At 41.2% G+C, this 18,033-nt stretch overlaps 1 protein-coding gene across 1 annotated transcript in view; it reads right to left on the bottom strand.

Annotated features, from left to right (window-relative positions):
• Positions 1-2,160: 2,160 nt before the first annotated feature.
• MXRA5 (matrix remodeling associated 5) overlaps positions 2,161-18,033 on the bottom strand; it is a 32,477-nt gene continuing 16,604 nt past the window's right edge. The window contains exons 5-7 of the mRNA XM_006112246.5: positions 9,703-14,763; positions 7,687-8,587; positions 2,161-4,878 (exon numbers count right to left, since the gene is read on the bottom strand). Of these exons, the coding sequence (XP_006112308.3) occupies positions 2,970-4,878; positions 7,687-8,587; positions 9,703-14,763 (7,871 nt within the window). The 3' untranslated portion in view covers positions 2,161-2,969. The remainder of the gene's footprint in view (positions 4,879-7,686; positions 8,588-9,702; positions 14,764-18,033) is intronic.

Raw genomic sequence — 18,033 nt, 5'->3', positions numbered from 1 at the left:
TACTCTGACTTCTCTAACCCTCATTTTACTCGGATTAAGGGAAGTCGGAGGAAGAGTGCTCTTCCTCAGACTTCCTGCTGTGTAAACAGCGCCAAATGCTGAAATAAGTTATTTTGACTTAAGCTACGTAATTGACATAGCTGAAGTCGCATAGCTTAATTTGACTTTTGCCCTGCTGAGTAGGTGTACCCTTAGAGATGAACAAAAATGGAGATGGAGACAAAGTTATTAAAAATCCTTGCTACTGGATTAGCAAAAGTGCTGGGACTTTTAGTAATCTGGGATGGAAATTATGGAATCTTCATCTACTTCCCCAGTTTAAGTAGCTCTTTACATTTGTCTGCCACCTCAGATGTGACAATGTCTGCAGCAGACACTCATTTCTATATACTGTACTGCCTTCATGCCCATGTTCCATATTATCATCCTGAGGGTACGTCTAGACTACCGCATTTTGTCGACGGAAGTTTTGTCGACAGATACTGTCGACAAAACTTCCGTCGACAAAGAGCGTCCAGACACATTGAGTTCTGTCGACAAAGCAAGCTGCTTTGTCAACAGAACTCCGTAGTCTGGACGCAATGTTACAGGCAATAACACCTTCTGTCGACAGAGTTCTGTCGACAGAAGGTGTTATGCCTCGTAAAATGAGGTATACCAGCGTCGACAAAACTACTGAGTTCTGTCGACGTTATGTCGACAGAACTCAGCGGTAGTGTAGACGCTGGTATAGTTTTGTCGACAAAAGTCCACTTTTGTCGACAAAACTAGGTAGTCTAGACACACCCTGAGTGAAAACTGATTAAAAGGATTCATTATGTTTTGGGCCACACCTAGATTGTCTTTAATCTCTTTCTAATTTACAGTGCATAGTGATCCAACTTTATCCTTCTTCATTCTGGTTCTATTTATATAACTAAAAATCTCCATTATTTATTTAATTCACTTGGCAAGAGCTAATTCACCTTGACTTTTAGCAATTTTCACTTTAGTCCTACATTGGCTAATGCCTATGATGTTTCTTTTCTTTGTTGCTCAAACCTCTTTTCCATTCCCCATAGGGTCTCTGTTAAATCCTAATAACCTTTGGGAGGGAGTTATTCATCCACATGGGTCTGGAGCCTTTCCTTACAATTTTATTCCCTGGCTTGGGATGCAAATTTCAGATTGTTTTTGTAGAGTTGATATGAGGAAATTCCAAGCTCCGCCATTTTTAAAGTCCTGAGCTTTTCAATTTAGTTGACTCCTTTAATTAAATTCAAAAGGGAAGATGTTGTGAAACTGAGTGAAATTAAAAATCATAGTTGATGACCTGGTATGAATTATCCTTCCATTCCTACTTCACAACCAACTTTGTTACGTGCTGCTGTGACAGTGGCTGTGTATTCAAAAACTGGGCACAGCATACAGAAACAACATCACATTATTAAATGATTCCATATTTGATTCTGAGCAAAGGACTTTGAACATGAAAACACACCTAAAATATATGAAGTGTGTTAGTATTACGAAACTGTAGAAGGATGGTTCAGCCCCTTAAGGAGTGGAAGTCTGGTGCTAGCCAATCCTGATTACAGAATGAAGATCGCTTGTGGCTGAATCAGGTAATTCCCTATAAAGGGCAACAGGAGACATCAGTGAAGGGAAAAGCTCTGGAAGATGCGGCAGAGTCTACAAAGATTGACAGAAGGCTCCTGCATGGAAGACCCAGAAACCATAGGACATACCTCTGTCAGGGAGGCCTGAGAGACATCCTGCCCAAGCAGAGGAGAGAATGCAAAGGCCTATGGAAGCAGGGCCTGGGTGCAGGAAGAGCTGTATGGCTTTAGGGTTGGACTGTTTAGGGAGATTTTGAGTCCCATCTGCAGATTTATTTTACGTTAATAAACCCTAGTCCCCAAAAAGTAGTTTTGACCATGGAAATGCCTAATGGGGAGTTTTATTTGAACACTCCAGGAAGGGAAAGTGAGGCAAGCTGCTATAGCCTGACCATAGGCCATGAGGGGATGCATGGGAAATTGCAAACCAGGTTTTAAAAATGATATTTCATAGGATGAAGATATGTCTAACAGTGGGGTATTATATTTTCTCATTTTACTTCATACTGATTGTGTTCCTTCAGCTAGCATTTGTCTGAATGACCTTGAAGAAATGAAAAAGTTGATTGGAAAATATTTTTATTATAAAATGTACAGTATACTGACCTTAACATTATAAAACACAGTAATGTATCAGAGTCTTGTAAAGACCAATAATTTATAAAATGAGACAGAGATCATTGTTATTCTTTCTAGTCTCATAGTCTGATTTAAAAATATATATAAAATATATAATGCTTGAATTCAATGGGATCCTTACTGGCTAGAAAAGGTTTGTTCATTACAGTAACTAATGTCAGAATGTCCTTGATTAGAAAAAGATCACTCTTATGTGCTAAATTAATCTTTGATTTGGAAGAGCTGATAGAAAAATTAATAGAAAGAGCTGATAGAAAAAATAATATAAGGCTAGGTTACGTAAAAGCACTGTAGGGATTAAGAAACTGATGTCTCTCCAACAAAATAACAATGCACTTTTATCACTATAGATCACTTATTACAGTTAATACTTCTTTGGTATTTTTAAGGTGCTTGTGAAGCCAAGGCATAGATTTGGAACATCAACAGGTATGTGTATAGTACATTAGGTCTCAGGTGCGCTGGAATGCCACAAGAAGTCACATTACATCATGTGAACAGTTTAGATATCTTCTCAAATGTGTCAGCTCCTCATTTACATATTTTTGTTGTCTCTGCTGCACGATCATGGTAATTGTGAAAACAGAGATGCATGGCTCATTAAAATGAGAATTGCAATCCAACTCTTCTGCCTTCTACACTCTTGGCTTTGCTTACAAACAGTACTTTTCTGCTGCATTTTCTTGGCAGTGACTGGGCATTTGGGTACAGTCGAAGGAGTTTGTTTGAACTTTAGAATATATGAACATAGGTAGTTTTTGAATCACTGCCCAGTATATTTTTAGCAGTGCATTTGTAGAAGCCTGCATCCCGTTGTGTAGACTGCTGGATAATTAACGACCCCTGAGGGTGAAGAAATTTGTTTCCATACAGACGGGACTGAGCTCCTGTTGTCAGGTGCGATTTGTCTGGAAGCTCCCATGTTATTTCTGCTTTAGGAATTCCAATGGCCATGCAGTTCAATTTAATTGCATTACCAGGCCTAGCATAGATGACTGGTGCTGGCTCACTGGTGATCCGGGGTGGATAGGCTATCACTATGACTGGGACATTCATAAAAGAAGTGCCATACTCTGTCATTGCCTTGCACAGGTAGGTGCCCCTGTCAAACACAGAGGCCTCACGCACAATAAGCGAGCCATTCTCTAGGAGGGAGAAGCGACCAATGGCTTGAGGGCCATCTAGTACCATCCCATTGGGCAGTGTCCAGGAAATGTGTGCCTGATGATTCACCTGAGTGACACAGTGGAGCTGCAAAGTCTCTCCGTTGATGATGCTTACCAGGTTGTTGTACTGGTTGCTGATTTCTGGCTTGAGACCCACCCTCAGGAAGACCACTCTCTCTGCATAGCCACCTGGGTTCCTGGCTGTGCAGCGGTAAGTGCCAGCATCCACTGCAGAGAGGCCGCTGATATGCAGTATCCCATTTCTCTTGTGGTAGAATCTCTGCAGATGGCTGCCTCTCTGCAGCTCAGTGCCATTGGAAAGGATCCAAGATGTGCTGGGCTCAGGGTTCCCATGGACTGAGCAGTTCAGATTGATACTATGCCCAGCTGTGGCAGTGATTCTTTCACTGACTGGGTCCCCAAAGGTGGGTTTCTCCACATGATCTATGACCAGGAGCTGCACAATCAGTCTAGCCTCTCCCCCTTCGTTCCGCCCGATGCATACTAGCTGTACTGAGTCTGTTTGTCTGACCCCCTTGATGTCCAGGGTGCCATTGCGGTGCACAGTAATTCTGTTCCCAAAATAGGGAGCAGGCAGGATCACCCCTTCTGGAAAAGCCCACAAGACCCGCGGAGCAGGGATGCCTTCAGCTTTGCAGTCAATAAGTTTCCGACTCTCCCTCACTGCAGTCTCCCTCACAGATGTGATTGTATTGGGATGGCCATTGATTTTGGGAGGCTGAACATTGATTTGGATCCAGACTGTTTTCCTGTCTTCCCCAGCACTGTTCCGGACCACACAAGTATAATTGCCACTGTCAGATCTCTGGGCCTTTTGGATGAGGAGGGTGCCATCCCCATACACTTGATATTTGTCAGAAAGAAGAGGAATCGGCCTGTTGGTGGGAGAGAGCCATATCACCCTGGGAGTAGGCTCGCCTTTGGCTTTGCAAGTCACAGTGACCACATCTCCATAGGGCACATTAATAACAGAGTAAGTTTTGTTTCTGATAGTTGCAGGCTCAGCCACCACTTTGACCCGTATTCTCATCTCATCCTTCCCAATTTGGTTCTCAGCATAACAGGTGTAATCTCCTTCCTCTCTCAGCCCCACGTCATTGAAATACAGTGTCCCATTGTTGAAGACCACATATCTCTTTGCCCGGTTTCCACTGTCATCTGACTGCATGAAGGTGTTGATCATGCTGCCATCTGGGAGGCCCCAGGAGATCTCGGGGTTTGGCAGACCGGTGGCCACACAGTCAACTTTCAAATCCCCGCCATACATAACCTTGTGGTTATTCTCATTCTTGTGTTCTATTTTGGCTGGTCTCATCATCACGTTCACTTTGAGAACCACATAGTCATCTCCAATCATATTGCGGGCCACACACAGATAGTCTCCTGCATCCTTATCTGTGACTGCATGGACAACCAAAGTTCCATTGCCAAACACTTTGATTCTGGTCTCCGAGCTAATTTGGGGAAAAAAAGAGAATGTGAGATGAGTGACAAAAATAAGTTTTCATTATTTTATTATATACTAAAACTGGCATGAAACCCCATTAAAAATAATAGTGTAGCTTCTTTTAGATATTAGAATGTCTTAGAAATTTTATCAGTTGTATACCAAAAAAGCAAATACGAGAATCATTCTGATCAGTTGCGACCAAACAATTATTCTCTGAATTTCAATTGATATATCTACCATTCAAAGATTTTCTGATTTATTTCTATGACTCTTTTACTGTGGAGTGCATCTACAGTACTCTGTAATATTCAAAATTGGTAATTTAGGGAAGATTGGAACACTATGCTCAACTCAATTACGAACGTGTATAGGACATTTCCTTGGGATTCCCACATAATGTTTTTAAACTTGGGGTATGTCTACACTTGCACCCTAGTTCGAACTAGGGATGCAAATACAGGCATTCGAAATTGCTAATAAAGCGGGGATTTAAATATCCTGTGCTTCGTTAGCATGATCTCACCGGTGTGCTATTTCGAATCACAGCTGATTCGAACCAGGAAGTGCATGCCGGGATGCGTTAGTTAGAACCAAACCCCTTGGTTCAAACTAACGTTACTCCTCAAAAACTGAGTACTAGGAAAATTCCAAGTAAGCAATTAGGATATGTCTACACTACAACGTTAATTCGAACTAACTTAGTTTGAATTAGTTAATTCAAACTAAGCTATTCGAACTAACGGATCCAGACTAAAAAACTAGTTCGAATTAGCGTTTTGCTAATTCGAACTAGCATGTCCACATTAAGTGGACCCTGAACCGGGCTTAAGGATGGCCGGAAGCAGTGCCAGCAGGGCATCAGAGGAGGACTTAGAGCGTGGAGATGCTGTCTCAGGCTAGCCGAGGGCTGTGCTTAAAGGGTCCCGACCCCCACCCCGGACAGACAGTTCTCAGGGGTGCCCCGCTTGCAAAGAAGTCCTGGCTTGGAGTGCCCGGACTACCCACACTGGGCACATCACACCACTCGGCCATCAGTCCGGCTGCACTTGCCGCAGGCTGCCATCTGGGGAAAGGGGGCAATTGAGGGGCTGCAGGAGAGCTTCCACTCCCAGAAGCCCGCAGAGCCAGCCCAGTCCTCCCCATCGGGGGCTCGTGCCCCATTCCTCCCTCACCTCCTTCCACTTACCCTTCCCTAGCCCCTCTTCTTGATGTACAAAATAAAGATAACGTATCTTCCAAAATGGAATCTGTCTTTATTGAACAAAACTGGGGGAGACTGGGAAAAGGAGGTGGGAGAGGGGAAGACAGAGGCTGGGAGAGGGGAGGGCAACTAAAATGATCAGGGGTTGGGAACAGGTCCCATATGAAGAGAGGCTAACGAGACTGGGACTTTTCAGCTTAGCAAAGAGGAGACAGAGCGGGGACAGGATAGAGATCTCTAAAAGCATGAGTGGGGTGGAGAGGGTGCATACAGAAAAGTTCTCCATAAGTTCCCATAAAGAAGGACTAGAGGACACCAAAGAAAAGGAATGGGTAGCAGGCTTCAAACTAGTAACAGAAAGTTGTTCTTCACAAAGCAAAGAGTCAACCTGTGGAACTCCTTGCTGCAGGAGGCTGTGAAGGTTAGAACTAGAACAGAGTTTAAAGGGAAGTGAGATTAAGTCATGGAGGCTGGGTCCATGGAGTGCTATTAGCCAGGGGGTAGGAGTGGTGTCCCTGCCCAAGGTTTGTGGAAGGCTGGAGAGGGATGGCACGAGACAAATGGCTTGGTCACTGTCTTCGGTCCATCCCCTCCAGGATCCCTAGGGTTGGCCGCTGTCGGCAGACAGGCTACTGGGCTAGATGGACCTTTGGTCTGACCCAGGACGGCCATTGTAAACTCAGGGCTCAGGGTCAGGGGTCTCAGTGGACCCTCTTGATTCTCTTGCACACCTGCTCCTGGGTGGCCAGGCTGGCAGCTCTCCTGCCCTAGCCGGCCACTTTCCTGTGCCTAGTGCGGAGATCGTGGACGAGGTCCACGATGTCTGCACTAGCCCAGGCGGGTGCCCGTCTCTTGCGGTTTCGGGCAAGCTCTCTGGAGCCGCCAGCCTGGTCCCGGGAAGAGGGGGAGGGCTGGGCAGCATCGGGTGGGTGGCTCGATCCGTGCCAGGTGCAGGGTCTGCTGGCTGGGTGCTGGCAGGCTTGCACCTGGCACGGGCACCGTAGCCAGCCCATGGCCCTTTAAGGGGTCCGGGGCCGGGAGGGAGGCAGAAGAGTTTCCCTGGTGTTGGCCAGAGTGGCCATCAGACAAACCTGGGGAGGGCTAGCTTCCCCCTAGTTCGAATTAAGGGGTACACACCCCTTAATTCGAACTAGCTAGTTCGAACTAGGCTTAATCCTCGTAAAATGAGGTTTTCCTAGTTCGAACTAAGCGCTCCGTTAGTTCGAATTAAATTCGAACTAACGGAGCGCTAGTGTAGCACCTATGAAAGTTAGTTCGAACTAATGTCTGTTAGTTCGAACTAACTTTGTAGTGTAGACATACCCTTAGGAACCCTTGAAATAATGTGTGATATGGGAAAGACATATAGCATATGTTGCCTGTTTCTCTACCACTATGGCAGTGTAACTGTAACAGCCAGAATTGACAGCTAATCATTTAAATAGAACTTCCTTCATTTGATTAGTGTCATTATTTTGTTTATTAGCATCTTTTGCTTTGGACGCTTCTATAAAATCAAGTTAAAAACAACATTCTTCTTTATTTCAATGGGCTTTGCATCAGCCTCATTGGAAGAGTAATTTATACAGGCTACAACGAATAGTGATCTACCTGTGCAGAGAGTCAATCATCCTTTTTGAAGGCAGCCTCCATAATATCTGCGGCCAGGGATCCCCAGAAGCACTGCAATCCAGATGTAGGGTGCTGCCGTAGGTTACATCTGTTCTCTTGGGAGAGCTCCAAGTGATCTTGGCATTTGACAATTGCTTCTTCACATCAAGCTGAACTGTTCTCCTGGCTGCCCCCACCATGTTAGCTGCAATGCACTCATAGTTTCCACTGTCCTTGGGGGAAATGTTCCGTATGTAAAGGGTTCCATTGGGGAAGACAAATAAGTTCCCATTGACAAACTGGGAAGGTCGGATCTGGGTGCCATCAAAGAGCACCCAGCGAATGCTAGGGGGGGGAGCTGCTTTGGCAGTGCAGTGAATGTGGATGTTGTGACCAAAGGGCAAGGAAATGTTCTCCTGTTTTTCCTGCTGGATGATTGGGGGTAAAGCTGCAATGTGAAGTCTCACGGCTATGCTGTCCGCCCCTGCAGCATTGCTAGCTATGCACTTGTACACTCCTCGGTCTGAAAAAGTTGCCTCCTTGATAGACAAAGTTCTATTTTCATGGAGCATTATCCTGCTTTCAGTGGTGGATACTATCTGCAATATCTTCCTGTCAGGTAAAATCCATGAAATATGTGGGCTTGGGATACCATTAGCCTGGCATTCCATTGCCACGCTGTCTCCAAAATAAACAGTGGTGTCTCGATAGCGGGAAACTAACATTTTGGGCTGCTGGGCTGTCACTGTCAAGAGGACAATCATTTTATCAACACCATACAGGTTCTGAGCAGTGCACAAATACTGCCCACGATCCTGAAATTGAACATTTCGGATAATAAATGTGCCATTTTTCAAGACTTCAAACCGTTGTATCCTTGTGTTTGCTGTCATCAGAACTCCTGAGAGGACAGGACAAAAGAAAGAAAATTGGAGGGTTTGTTCATAAGACATACAACATTACACTGACACACATTTATGGAAACTTCTCTATTTACTGCATGTGAACATTATAAAGTAGAATCTAGAAGTCAACATGAATAATGGGAAGAACAGACTCCCCACTTACGAATGATCTACATGAGCAAAATTGAGAAATGCCTTCTGATATACTCCTATGGCTTTAGTTGAAGAATTTGGCCCTTCAATTTTTTTTGTCCAAACTAATCATCCAAAAAGTCCAAGACTTAAAAACAGTGGGAAAAAGTTTCCATAGTGCAATATACTCAGAATGCTTTGGAGAGTCAATTAACCTTTCACATGATTTTCAGGAACATTTTACTGATACAACACCAAAGCCCACTCCTACTTAATCAAGGCCCTTATGCTCCTCTAGCATAAATTCCAATCTAAGAGAATATGCGCACTTGGATGCCTGGCTCTCTTAGGACATGTCTATGCTACAAAATTATTTTGAAATAACTTATTTTGAAATAAATCCCAAAATACTTATTTCAAAATAAACTTATTGCCCCAGGAAAGCAGGAATACAGATTTTGAAATAACCAACCTGTTTTGAAATAATAGTGTTATTATTATTATAAAATAAAGGGAGTTATTTTTAAATAACTCCCTAGTGTAGACCACGGCTTAAAGACTAAGTGATTTCTTTTGATACAATTTCCCTTCCTCCAGCCTCACATTTTCCATTTTTTTAGTGTGGATAATTTAATGTTAAAAAGTATAGTGCACTGACAGCCTGATCCAAAGGGCAATGGAGGTAAATTCTCTCTACTGACTTAGGATCAGGTCCTTAGAGTATCTATTAGCAAAGGACATAAAAGTCATTTTTATTTCAGAGTAGCAGACAGTGGATATTTTTCTCATATCCATGTGCAGAAATGGATAGCCTTAAAAGATTAATATATCTCAGTGGTCCAAACTATTAACATGTATAAAAGTGTTACATAGTGTTTTGAATCATTACTGTGCAATACTATTGTATTTTTAATATGGAAGTGACTATATGTGTCCCCTTTTACAGCTATATGGGAGAGTAAATGTTTAACTAACTTACCTGTGGAGACTTTTGTCCAAGAAACCAAAGGCTTGGGTTCTCCTACTGCATCACATGGGATAACAGCATCTGTTTCAGCAAGGACGGATAAGCTGTGAGGACCTTTCATGGTAATTTTCGGCCTTTCACCATGTGCCCTGAATTTAGATGAAGACTGAATTACTCTAGAATTATTTGGCATAAGTCCTCCCAACTTAGGCACAAATGGAACTTTTTGATTATTATTAAGGACACTTCTGAAAGAGTGAATGTTAGAGGATATTTGAGGTCTGATGCTTTGAGAGATGAATGATGGAAGAGTGCTCTTCATAGTAGTTGAGGTTGGTGGTGTGGTACTTGAGGTGTGGAACAATGGAGCTACTGGAACAGCTGTGACCTTTAGAATTGTGCCTTGCATTGTATTGACTTGGATAGCTTTCTTCTCATTTGTATTTACTGGGTCAAGTGGACTAGGCACAAGTGGTTTAGGATTCACTCCTGAGTGTGAAAATGTCCTGGTTCTATTAAAGACGAAGGGGATTCCAGAGCTGGGGTAATATGGAATTCCTTGATTTTGTAGTCTCCCACCTGTACCTCTGTTATCAGGAATATAATTATTGCCAAAAACTCTGGAGTTAACATTGTATCTGATTTGTCCCTGATTGCCAAATCTGCTTGGAGCAAGTGGGTTAGGTCTGTGCAGTGGAGTGGCTGTTGTAGTAGTTGGCTTTGTCGGAGCAGCATACGTTTTTCTATCCTGTGTTGTTTGTGCAGCATAGGCTGTTATTTCTGGTTTGTTGGTATAGTGAAGAGGTTGGTGAGTTATAAAATGATTAAATGAACCTTGCATTATGAGATATGGTGGCCTCCTTGTTCCCCTCATCGGAATATGCTTTGGAAGTGCTAACGCTGGTTGCTGGTTAAAGATTGGCACCATTCCAGCTGACTGATGAGGAAAGATTGGATTTAGCAATAAACTATTGTTAGATCTAATACCAATTGTCTCCTTAAATTGTTCTTGTCTGTGTTGTGCATTAATCCTGTTTTGGTTTGAATAAGAAGTGGAAAATACATTTTGTTTTGTGCTGAGTGTGATTGTTGTACTGTCAACTTCAACTTCTTTGGTCTCTGGAAATCTTACTTGACTGATCGTAGTATTTTCCTTAATAGGAGAATGAGTAGACAAATGTAAAGTGCTTGAAACTGATGGGGAAGGACTGGTAGGTTTTGTAAATGAAACAAAGTCAATGCTTGTAACAGGAGATTCAGGTTTTTCAGTCGTGTATACAGCAATTTGATCATGATTGAATGTATGAGAGGTAGTTTCCTTTTTGTCCCAGAAAGATGATAATGATTTTGTCCAGTTTTGTACAGGAACAGTAATTGGTTTATTGGTTTCTGTACGTGAGAAAGGTTGAAACCTTGTTGTGCTGAAGGGAAAAGATACAGTTGCAATTTTTCTTTGCTGAGGTGGTGTTGTTATAGGAGCTTTTTTTAAAGATTCTGAAAGGTTCTGAAATTCATCTGAAATTGACAGGTCTGTAAAACTTTCCACTGTGCTAACAGCAGACTTTGAGTGCAGCACTGTGGGAGGTATTGGCTGAGATACTCTTGAGCTGATTCCATTCTCTCCAACTTTTGAATCAAGAGGATGGGCTTCTTCTTGAAATTCTGGAGTCACTGAATAACCAGAGCTAAATAGGCTATTGATATACTCAGCGGAGAGTGGTGTGTTTGTTTTTTCTGCCTGACTTTTTCTGCCTGGAACTTCATAATTTGTTTTAATTACATTTTGTTCAGATACGTTAACCAATATATGATACTGTGCTGTTGTCTTTTGTTTTGGTATGTGAGACAAGTGCAGCTCTGTAGCAGAGACTTTATTAAGTCCACCATGTGATGATGCAGTTGCGATAGATGCAGTCGCAGGAAGTCTGGGGGTTTCAGCAACATTAGAAAGTGTTACATGCTTTGTTTCAGGTAAAGAAACAGTAGGCCTAAGTGAAAAGGCTACCTCTGTGTCTCTTACTTTGGTCATCCTCTCTACAACATTTGCCTCTGTAATCAATGAAGCAATCATCTCTAAATGATTATGTTTCTTTGCATTTTGTACTTTAGCCTCAGTTTTAAGATCACCCTCAACAATAATTCCAGGATAACTTCTAGTAGCACCTTCTATTTTAGATGTTTTTTCAAGAACAGGCATCTTCTCTGTGGTAAAAGCAGGAGAAGGAATAGGTTTTGACCTTTGTCGAAATCTATTTGGTCTTAATCTCCTTCTCCCAAAAGGTCTTCTTCTGGGATTCTGGGTAAGGAGTGCATTAGAGGTAGTAGTCTTTCTAAACGGGGTTGTAACTTTAGCCATAGTGGTCAGGTTGCCAAACAAAACAGCACTTGATATATGCTCTGCTTTTTTAAGAGGGGCAATGGTAGTTGTCAGAGGAAATGTGGAGTCTGATTTTGGCACAGGCATGTGTTCACTTGCAGCTCCCTCAGAACTCCCATAGTTGCTACTAAACACAGTTACCTGAGTCTCTAGACCCTTGTCAGTCTGTGTTTCCTCCTTGGCATTGCCTGTAATTTTAGTCTGATCTGTAGGTACCTCTTCGTGGTGATGCTTTACAATATTGTTTTCTCCAGTAACAAAATCCTTAAATGAAGAAACAGCAAAAGAAATAGTAGCAGTGGCTATTAAATCTATATAGTTGACCTTCTCACCCTGTGAAGGTGTGGAATTTACGGAATCTGCATCCACTTCATTGTGCTGTGAATCTGTCTCCAAGGTGGTAGGGAGATTTACAACAGTCTGAGGTTCTTCAAGGCCAGTTTCATCTACTGGCAGTTCAGGTGAAGCAGAAGATTCCTCTGTGGTATATGGTGTTGTTGTAGTTGCATTTTCCACTGTGTACAAACTGCTTTGAGTATTGGGCAAGCTAGTTGTTATTTGTTCATCTAGAGGCTCTTCAGTGACAGCATTAATGTTTTCTTCTGTTACTGGTGAGTAATTAGTCTTTACTTCAACATGTTCCTGATCATGTGCGTGTAAAATTGGAGAGACTGGAGTAAAGTATGTAGTGCCCACAAAAGATGGTTCTACAGTGTATATAATTTCAGGTATTCCTAAAGTCTGGATTTCTATAGAGGGTTCAGTTTCTGTGCCCATTAATGTGGCCTGAGCAGAAGTGGTTTGATCTGCGCTATAATCTTGTGCTATAATGGTAGGGGAAATAGTGATTGACAACATTTTATCTTCACGCAAGTGTGATACATCTGCAGAAGACTCTTCCCCATTGGCTGCAGTATCTAGACTAGGCTTCTGAGAAGGAATGGCCATAGGAGAAGGAGCTGCAGTGGTTTTCTGAACAACTGATGGCAATGTAGTCATTAAAGAGCCTGCTGTTGGTTTAGGAAGATTTTTCCCACGTACCTTTGCCAAAATATTAGCCCAGTGTTGTGGATTAATCTGTTTGTTTGACATATTTATTCTCCTTCGAGACTCAAATACCCTACGGCCTTCTGCAACATTGCTGTCTTGGGTTTCATCTGTACCTTTCCATAACTTCATTTTTCTCCTGCCTTTCTTGATTTTTTTAACCTGAACCTCAGGCACAAGGTCATTTTTTTGTTTAATAGATGTTTCCCGGTCCTTCAGACGATTCTTTTTGTGCCGGGGCTCAGCTGGGACTTCGGCTCCCGATCCCCCTTCATCTTCTATCACCCCCCCTCTTCTTTTTCCGGAGGTTTTCAAACCTGGACGCTTCCTCATTTTTATCCTTTTGGAAGATCTGTCAGATACCATCTTATTTATGGATACTTTAACAGCCAACTGATCTGATCCCTGCTGATTGACAGCCACGCATCTGTAATACCCACTGTCACTGACATGACTCTTTGGAATTAACAAAGTGCCATTGTGTGACACGAACCCTTTGGATGAGTTTGACAAAACATTAAGTACATGGCTGCTTGGGAGGATCCAGCTCAGCTGTGCATCTGGTATGGCAACTGCACTGCAGGGCAAAACTATTGGCTCCCCTGCATATTTTTCAACTCTCATTACAGCGGAGTCAGTGGGCTGAATGACTGGAGGCTGCACTAAAACTCGGTGGACCATTCTGTCTATATCATCTCTCACCTGGGCAACACAGTGGTACAAACCAGAATCAGTATAACCCATTTTTTTTATCATTAGCTGGCCACTGCTGAGGATGGAAAACCTGCTGTCTTTCTGATTAAATGGAGCTGTCAGCTTATTCCCATCTGGTAACACCCACTGGATGATAGGACTCTCTGATGCTTTCACATTGCATCTCAGCTGACAGTCTGAGCCTTCAATAACACTCTGTGCCATTTCTGAATTCAGAGGTTGCTCTATCATCACCCAGCTGCGTCTGTGTTGTCGTATGTCTTTCATCTGAATTGTCTGAGAAAACTGGGTAAAAAAGGACAGCACCACTTTTTTCCCTGTGCTTTGGCGTCTGTTTAGTTGAATGTTGATCAGCGGTTGCATAACCCAGGCAGGTTCAGAAAGTATTTGAGCTTTGACACCTGTGTAATAAAGGGCATCATCATCTGAATCTTGACGGTACTCATAACTTATTTTGGACTCTTTGCTGAGGACAAATTCTCTTTGTAATTTAACAGGCACTTCACTGTAATAAGCTATAAGTTTCCATAACTTTTCATAGTTTTCTCGTTTCATTGGGCATTCAAAATCAAGTGAAACTGTGGTATTGATATCAATTTCCTGAGCATTGATTTGGTTCCATTGAATTTCGGCAGAGTCTGTCGGTTTCTTAATTTCACAGTTTAAATACACTATGTTCCCATGTTCATCAGTCATGTTGAGAGTGATGTTCCATGGTGACAGCTGAAACGCCTCCTTAGGAAGTTCATAAATATCCCCATCTTCCTCCTCATCAATGCTGTCATCCTGCTTAAATGGGGATTGTATAGTAGGTTTCTTACAGGCAAAATCTTTCAGGTTTTGAATATCTTGTTTCTGCAGTTGTTTGGGGCTACCACATTTAGGGCAGAGCTGACCTCCTTCATAATCTTTGTCCTTCTTGCACTTTAATACACCTGGAAGAATAAAAAAAAGATACATTCTAGAGAACAATACAGAACTCTGACATGGAATTCTAGCATTTCTCAGAGAGCTAAATGAATAGTTTAAGAACACACGTATTTTCAGCCAAATTTTCAAGAGTGGCTACTAATTCTGGATGCCTTAGTTTTTCGACTTCAGGCAACAAAGGGCCTGATTTTCAAAGTTGCTCAGCAACCACAGTCAGTGGTACTTTAACAATTTTTAGAGTTGGGGTGCTGAGCTGCGCCCTCCCTACCTTATCATGTCCGGAGACCTCAGTGCCCCAGGCTGGGGCACATCGGGGGGCGGCTGCCGAGCACCAGGCATAGAGCCAATGGTCGGAGTCCCAGGGCATGCAACAGAGCTGCCAGGACCCCAGGAAACAGCACAGTCCCTGGTGGCAAAGACTCTGGGGCTGACAGTGGAGTCTGTGGGATTGGCAGCTAGGACTCCCCAGAGGCAAGAGAGCAAGCAGCTGGGAGCAATTTACACTTCACCATTTCAAAAACCAGTTGGTCAGGGTACAGACTTAGCTCCCCCGTTCTACTTCACTGTAGTCTCAAGAGAATAAATGTTACAACTAGTCATAAACTTTCCGATGGAACCGTCTTCTGTTGGAAAATGCCATTTAATCAAAACCAAAATTTGGCATAGAAATGTGTTGATTTTACATAGATTGTATTTTAAAAAATTGAAGAATGGCATTTTGATCACGTCAAAACGCTGTTAACTTTTACAGAATGGGAAGTTTTGATATTGCTTTTTAGATGGATTTTGTTTAGAAATGTATTTTAGTGTAGATTGCAAAATATAATTTCAAATTAAAAAGTCAAAATCAAAATAAAACATTTTGATTTTATTGAAACATTTTTCCACAAAAATTTTGTTTTGTGGCAAATTTCTTTTTTTTTTAATTTTGATTTGGAATGAAATGAAACTTTAAAATTAGAGAATTTCTCATAACATGGAAATTATAGTCCCTGTATAACTCCCAAAAATACAGTTCTAGACAGAACTGTGTGATTAATAGATTTTATTTCCATATGATTGGCAATTCCCAAAAATCACAGAGGAGAAAAATACAGACTACTGAAACTTAAAATTTGTGATGAATCAAAATGTAAGAAAAAAATCAAATTAACAGATTTTTGGGACGGTTGAGTGAAACATTTTGTTTCAATATTTTATTGTAATGTTAACCATTTAAAAACCTTTTGGCATTTTAAAAATAAAATGAAAGGAACATTTTAACAAAAAATCATTTTGAAAAAAATCAATAGCTTTCATTTTGAAAATGACAAAATTAAACTTTTTTTTTTACTTTGATGAAACTAACACAAATATGCAACATGTGTCAGTATTGCTGAGTCTTTTGAGGAATGTTTTGTACAAAAATTTTCACTCTATTTTAGTTTATGGAATAACAAAAATTTGAAAAACAAGATTTTATAAAGTTTGGAATTTCATGTCTCCAAAGTAAATATTTGTTACAGCATAGTAACTATGAAATTAGATTCTGTTCTTTTGTAAGTTGATGACAACAATGGGAGCATACAAATGGATATGGTTAACATCTGTAGCAAGTTTACTCTAAGCTTTCAACATTATCACTGTGATTTATGTGACTATTACAACAATCAAAGCCAAATTGTGAAAAATATCCAACATAGTTGAATGCTTACTTGGTTATTACCTGTTTTCAGAAATTTTATTAGATTTGCAAATGACATCTTTAAAACAAGTTTTAAAATGTTTTTGCAAGTCTTGTGAAGGTCTTCGGTCACAAACTCTTAAAAATATGGATACAGTTTACGTGAAAAATATACCATACATTCTTCATTCATCAAATGTTCTAACAGATTAATTATAATTAGCCTGAAATAGAATAATCAGAGATGCAGAGTAAAATGTTATGCATAATTACTAAGGGAAAACTACACTTAAAAAAATTATGCAGCTCCCTGCAGTGTGAGGAATTGGGGTTTGTGATCTACATAACCTTTTTATGTTTATTCCTCAATAATAATGCTGGATTTATGCAAAGCTTCCTGCTCCATCTACCATAATCCATATGAACTGACACCTATATTTTCAAGCTATTTACCAACAGCAAAAATGGTTTCATCAGCTTTCCCTTCCTTTGGCGGAAGCTAATGATCTCCACAATTTACATGAAAGAAAAGAGAAAAATATCAAACAGAAAAGAAAATGAGGCTGTCAAAGTGATGAAAGGGAATGTAATGAAAAAAGACCTCCTTCCCCTCTTTTTTACTTATTTACTCAGTTTGACAGCTATTTTATGTACGGCTTTTTCAGCATTTCATTAATTTTAAAAATAAATAAGGCACCTTCAGTCTCAGAATTTATTCAGTCCAGAATTAGTTATTGTTCCACACACAAAAAAAGCATCCTCAAATCTCAAATGATCCCTTTAACAAATATTTATGCCCATTCCTGGCACGCACAGAACTCCTAATTAAATCAGTGTAGGAGCTGTATAAAATTAATTAAATATAAAAATTACATCTATTTGACAATCACAATGATGACTTTCTCACTACATCTAAAAGCAATCCCCGGCACTAATATTCTGGTCAGCAAATCAAAACTAATCCAATAAAACAGTGGCAAACTATTACTGTGTAAGAAAAGAGCACTGTTGAACCTAATTAGTACATGTGCAGAGGAAAGCTCATATCTGACCAATCTAAAATAATTTGACAAATCTAGTGATATGTTAAAGACAATTTATCAGACTATTAGAAGGAAAACTATCTAAATAAAGCTAAAGATAAATGTTGACAACTGTTTTAGTTCTATCAGGTACCCTTCCCCCAAAAGTCCAAAATAATAAAGTTCTACAACACAAAGATCTGTAACTATGTGACCCTCCCCCCAAAAATGTAACAAGCTGCACACTGTCTGAGCAGATTTACACCGCCAGAATCTTCCTATGATTGATTCCATCTGCTCAGCTTGCTCCCAAGTGCTATAAATCTTTTAATTCACCTCAATAACAGCAGCCCTCACATGTTGTCACTAACCCTGCACGCACAAGAATGTACGCCCCCCTTCGGTTGCATCAATTTCCCTGAGAAAATAATTCCCTTCTTGATGTGCTATCAGCTTCCACAACTCTTGCATCCTCCTGTGCGTCCTCTGCCTATTATTTTCCAAGCTGGTATAGACTGGTACAATTCTGATCCCTCAGTTATATGAGTCCCTGACCTGGCTGACCCTTCTCAGTTCTGCAACCTTCTTGA

This window comes from Pelodiscus sinensis, chromosome 1, assembly GCF_052426305.1.
Source record: "Pelodiscus sinensis isolate ZL-2025 chromosome 1, ASM5242630v1, whole genome shotgun sequence".
NCBI classification, from domain to species: Eukaryota; Metazoa; Chordata; order Testudines; family Trionychidae; genus Pelodiscus; species Pelodiscus sinensis.
Note: the sequence above shows the minus strand (reverse complement) of the source record. Positions and strands in the feature narration are given on the sequence as shown.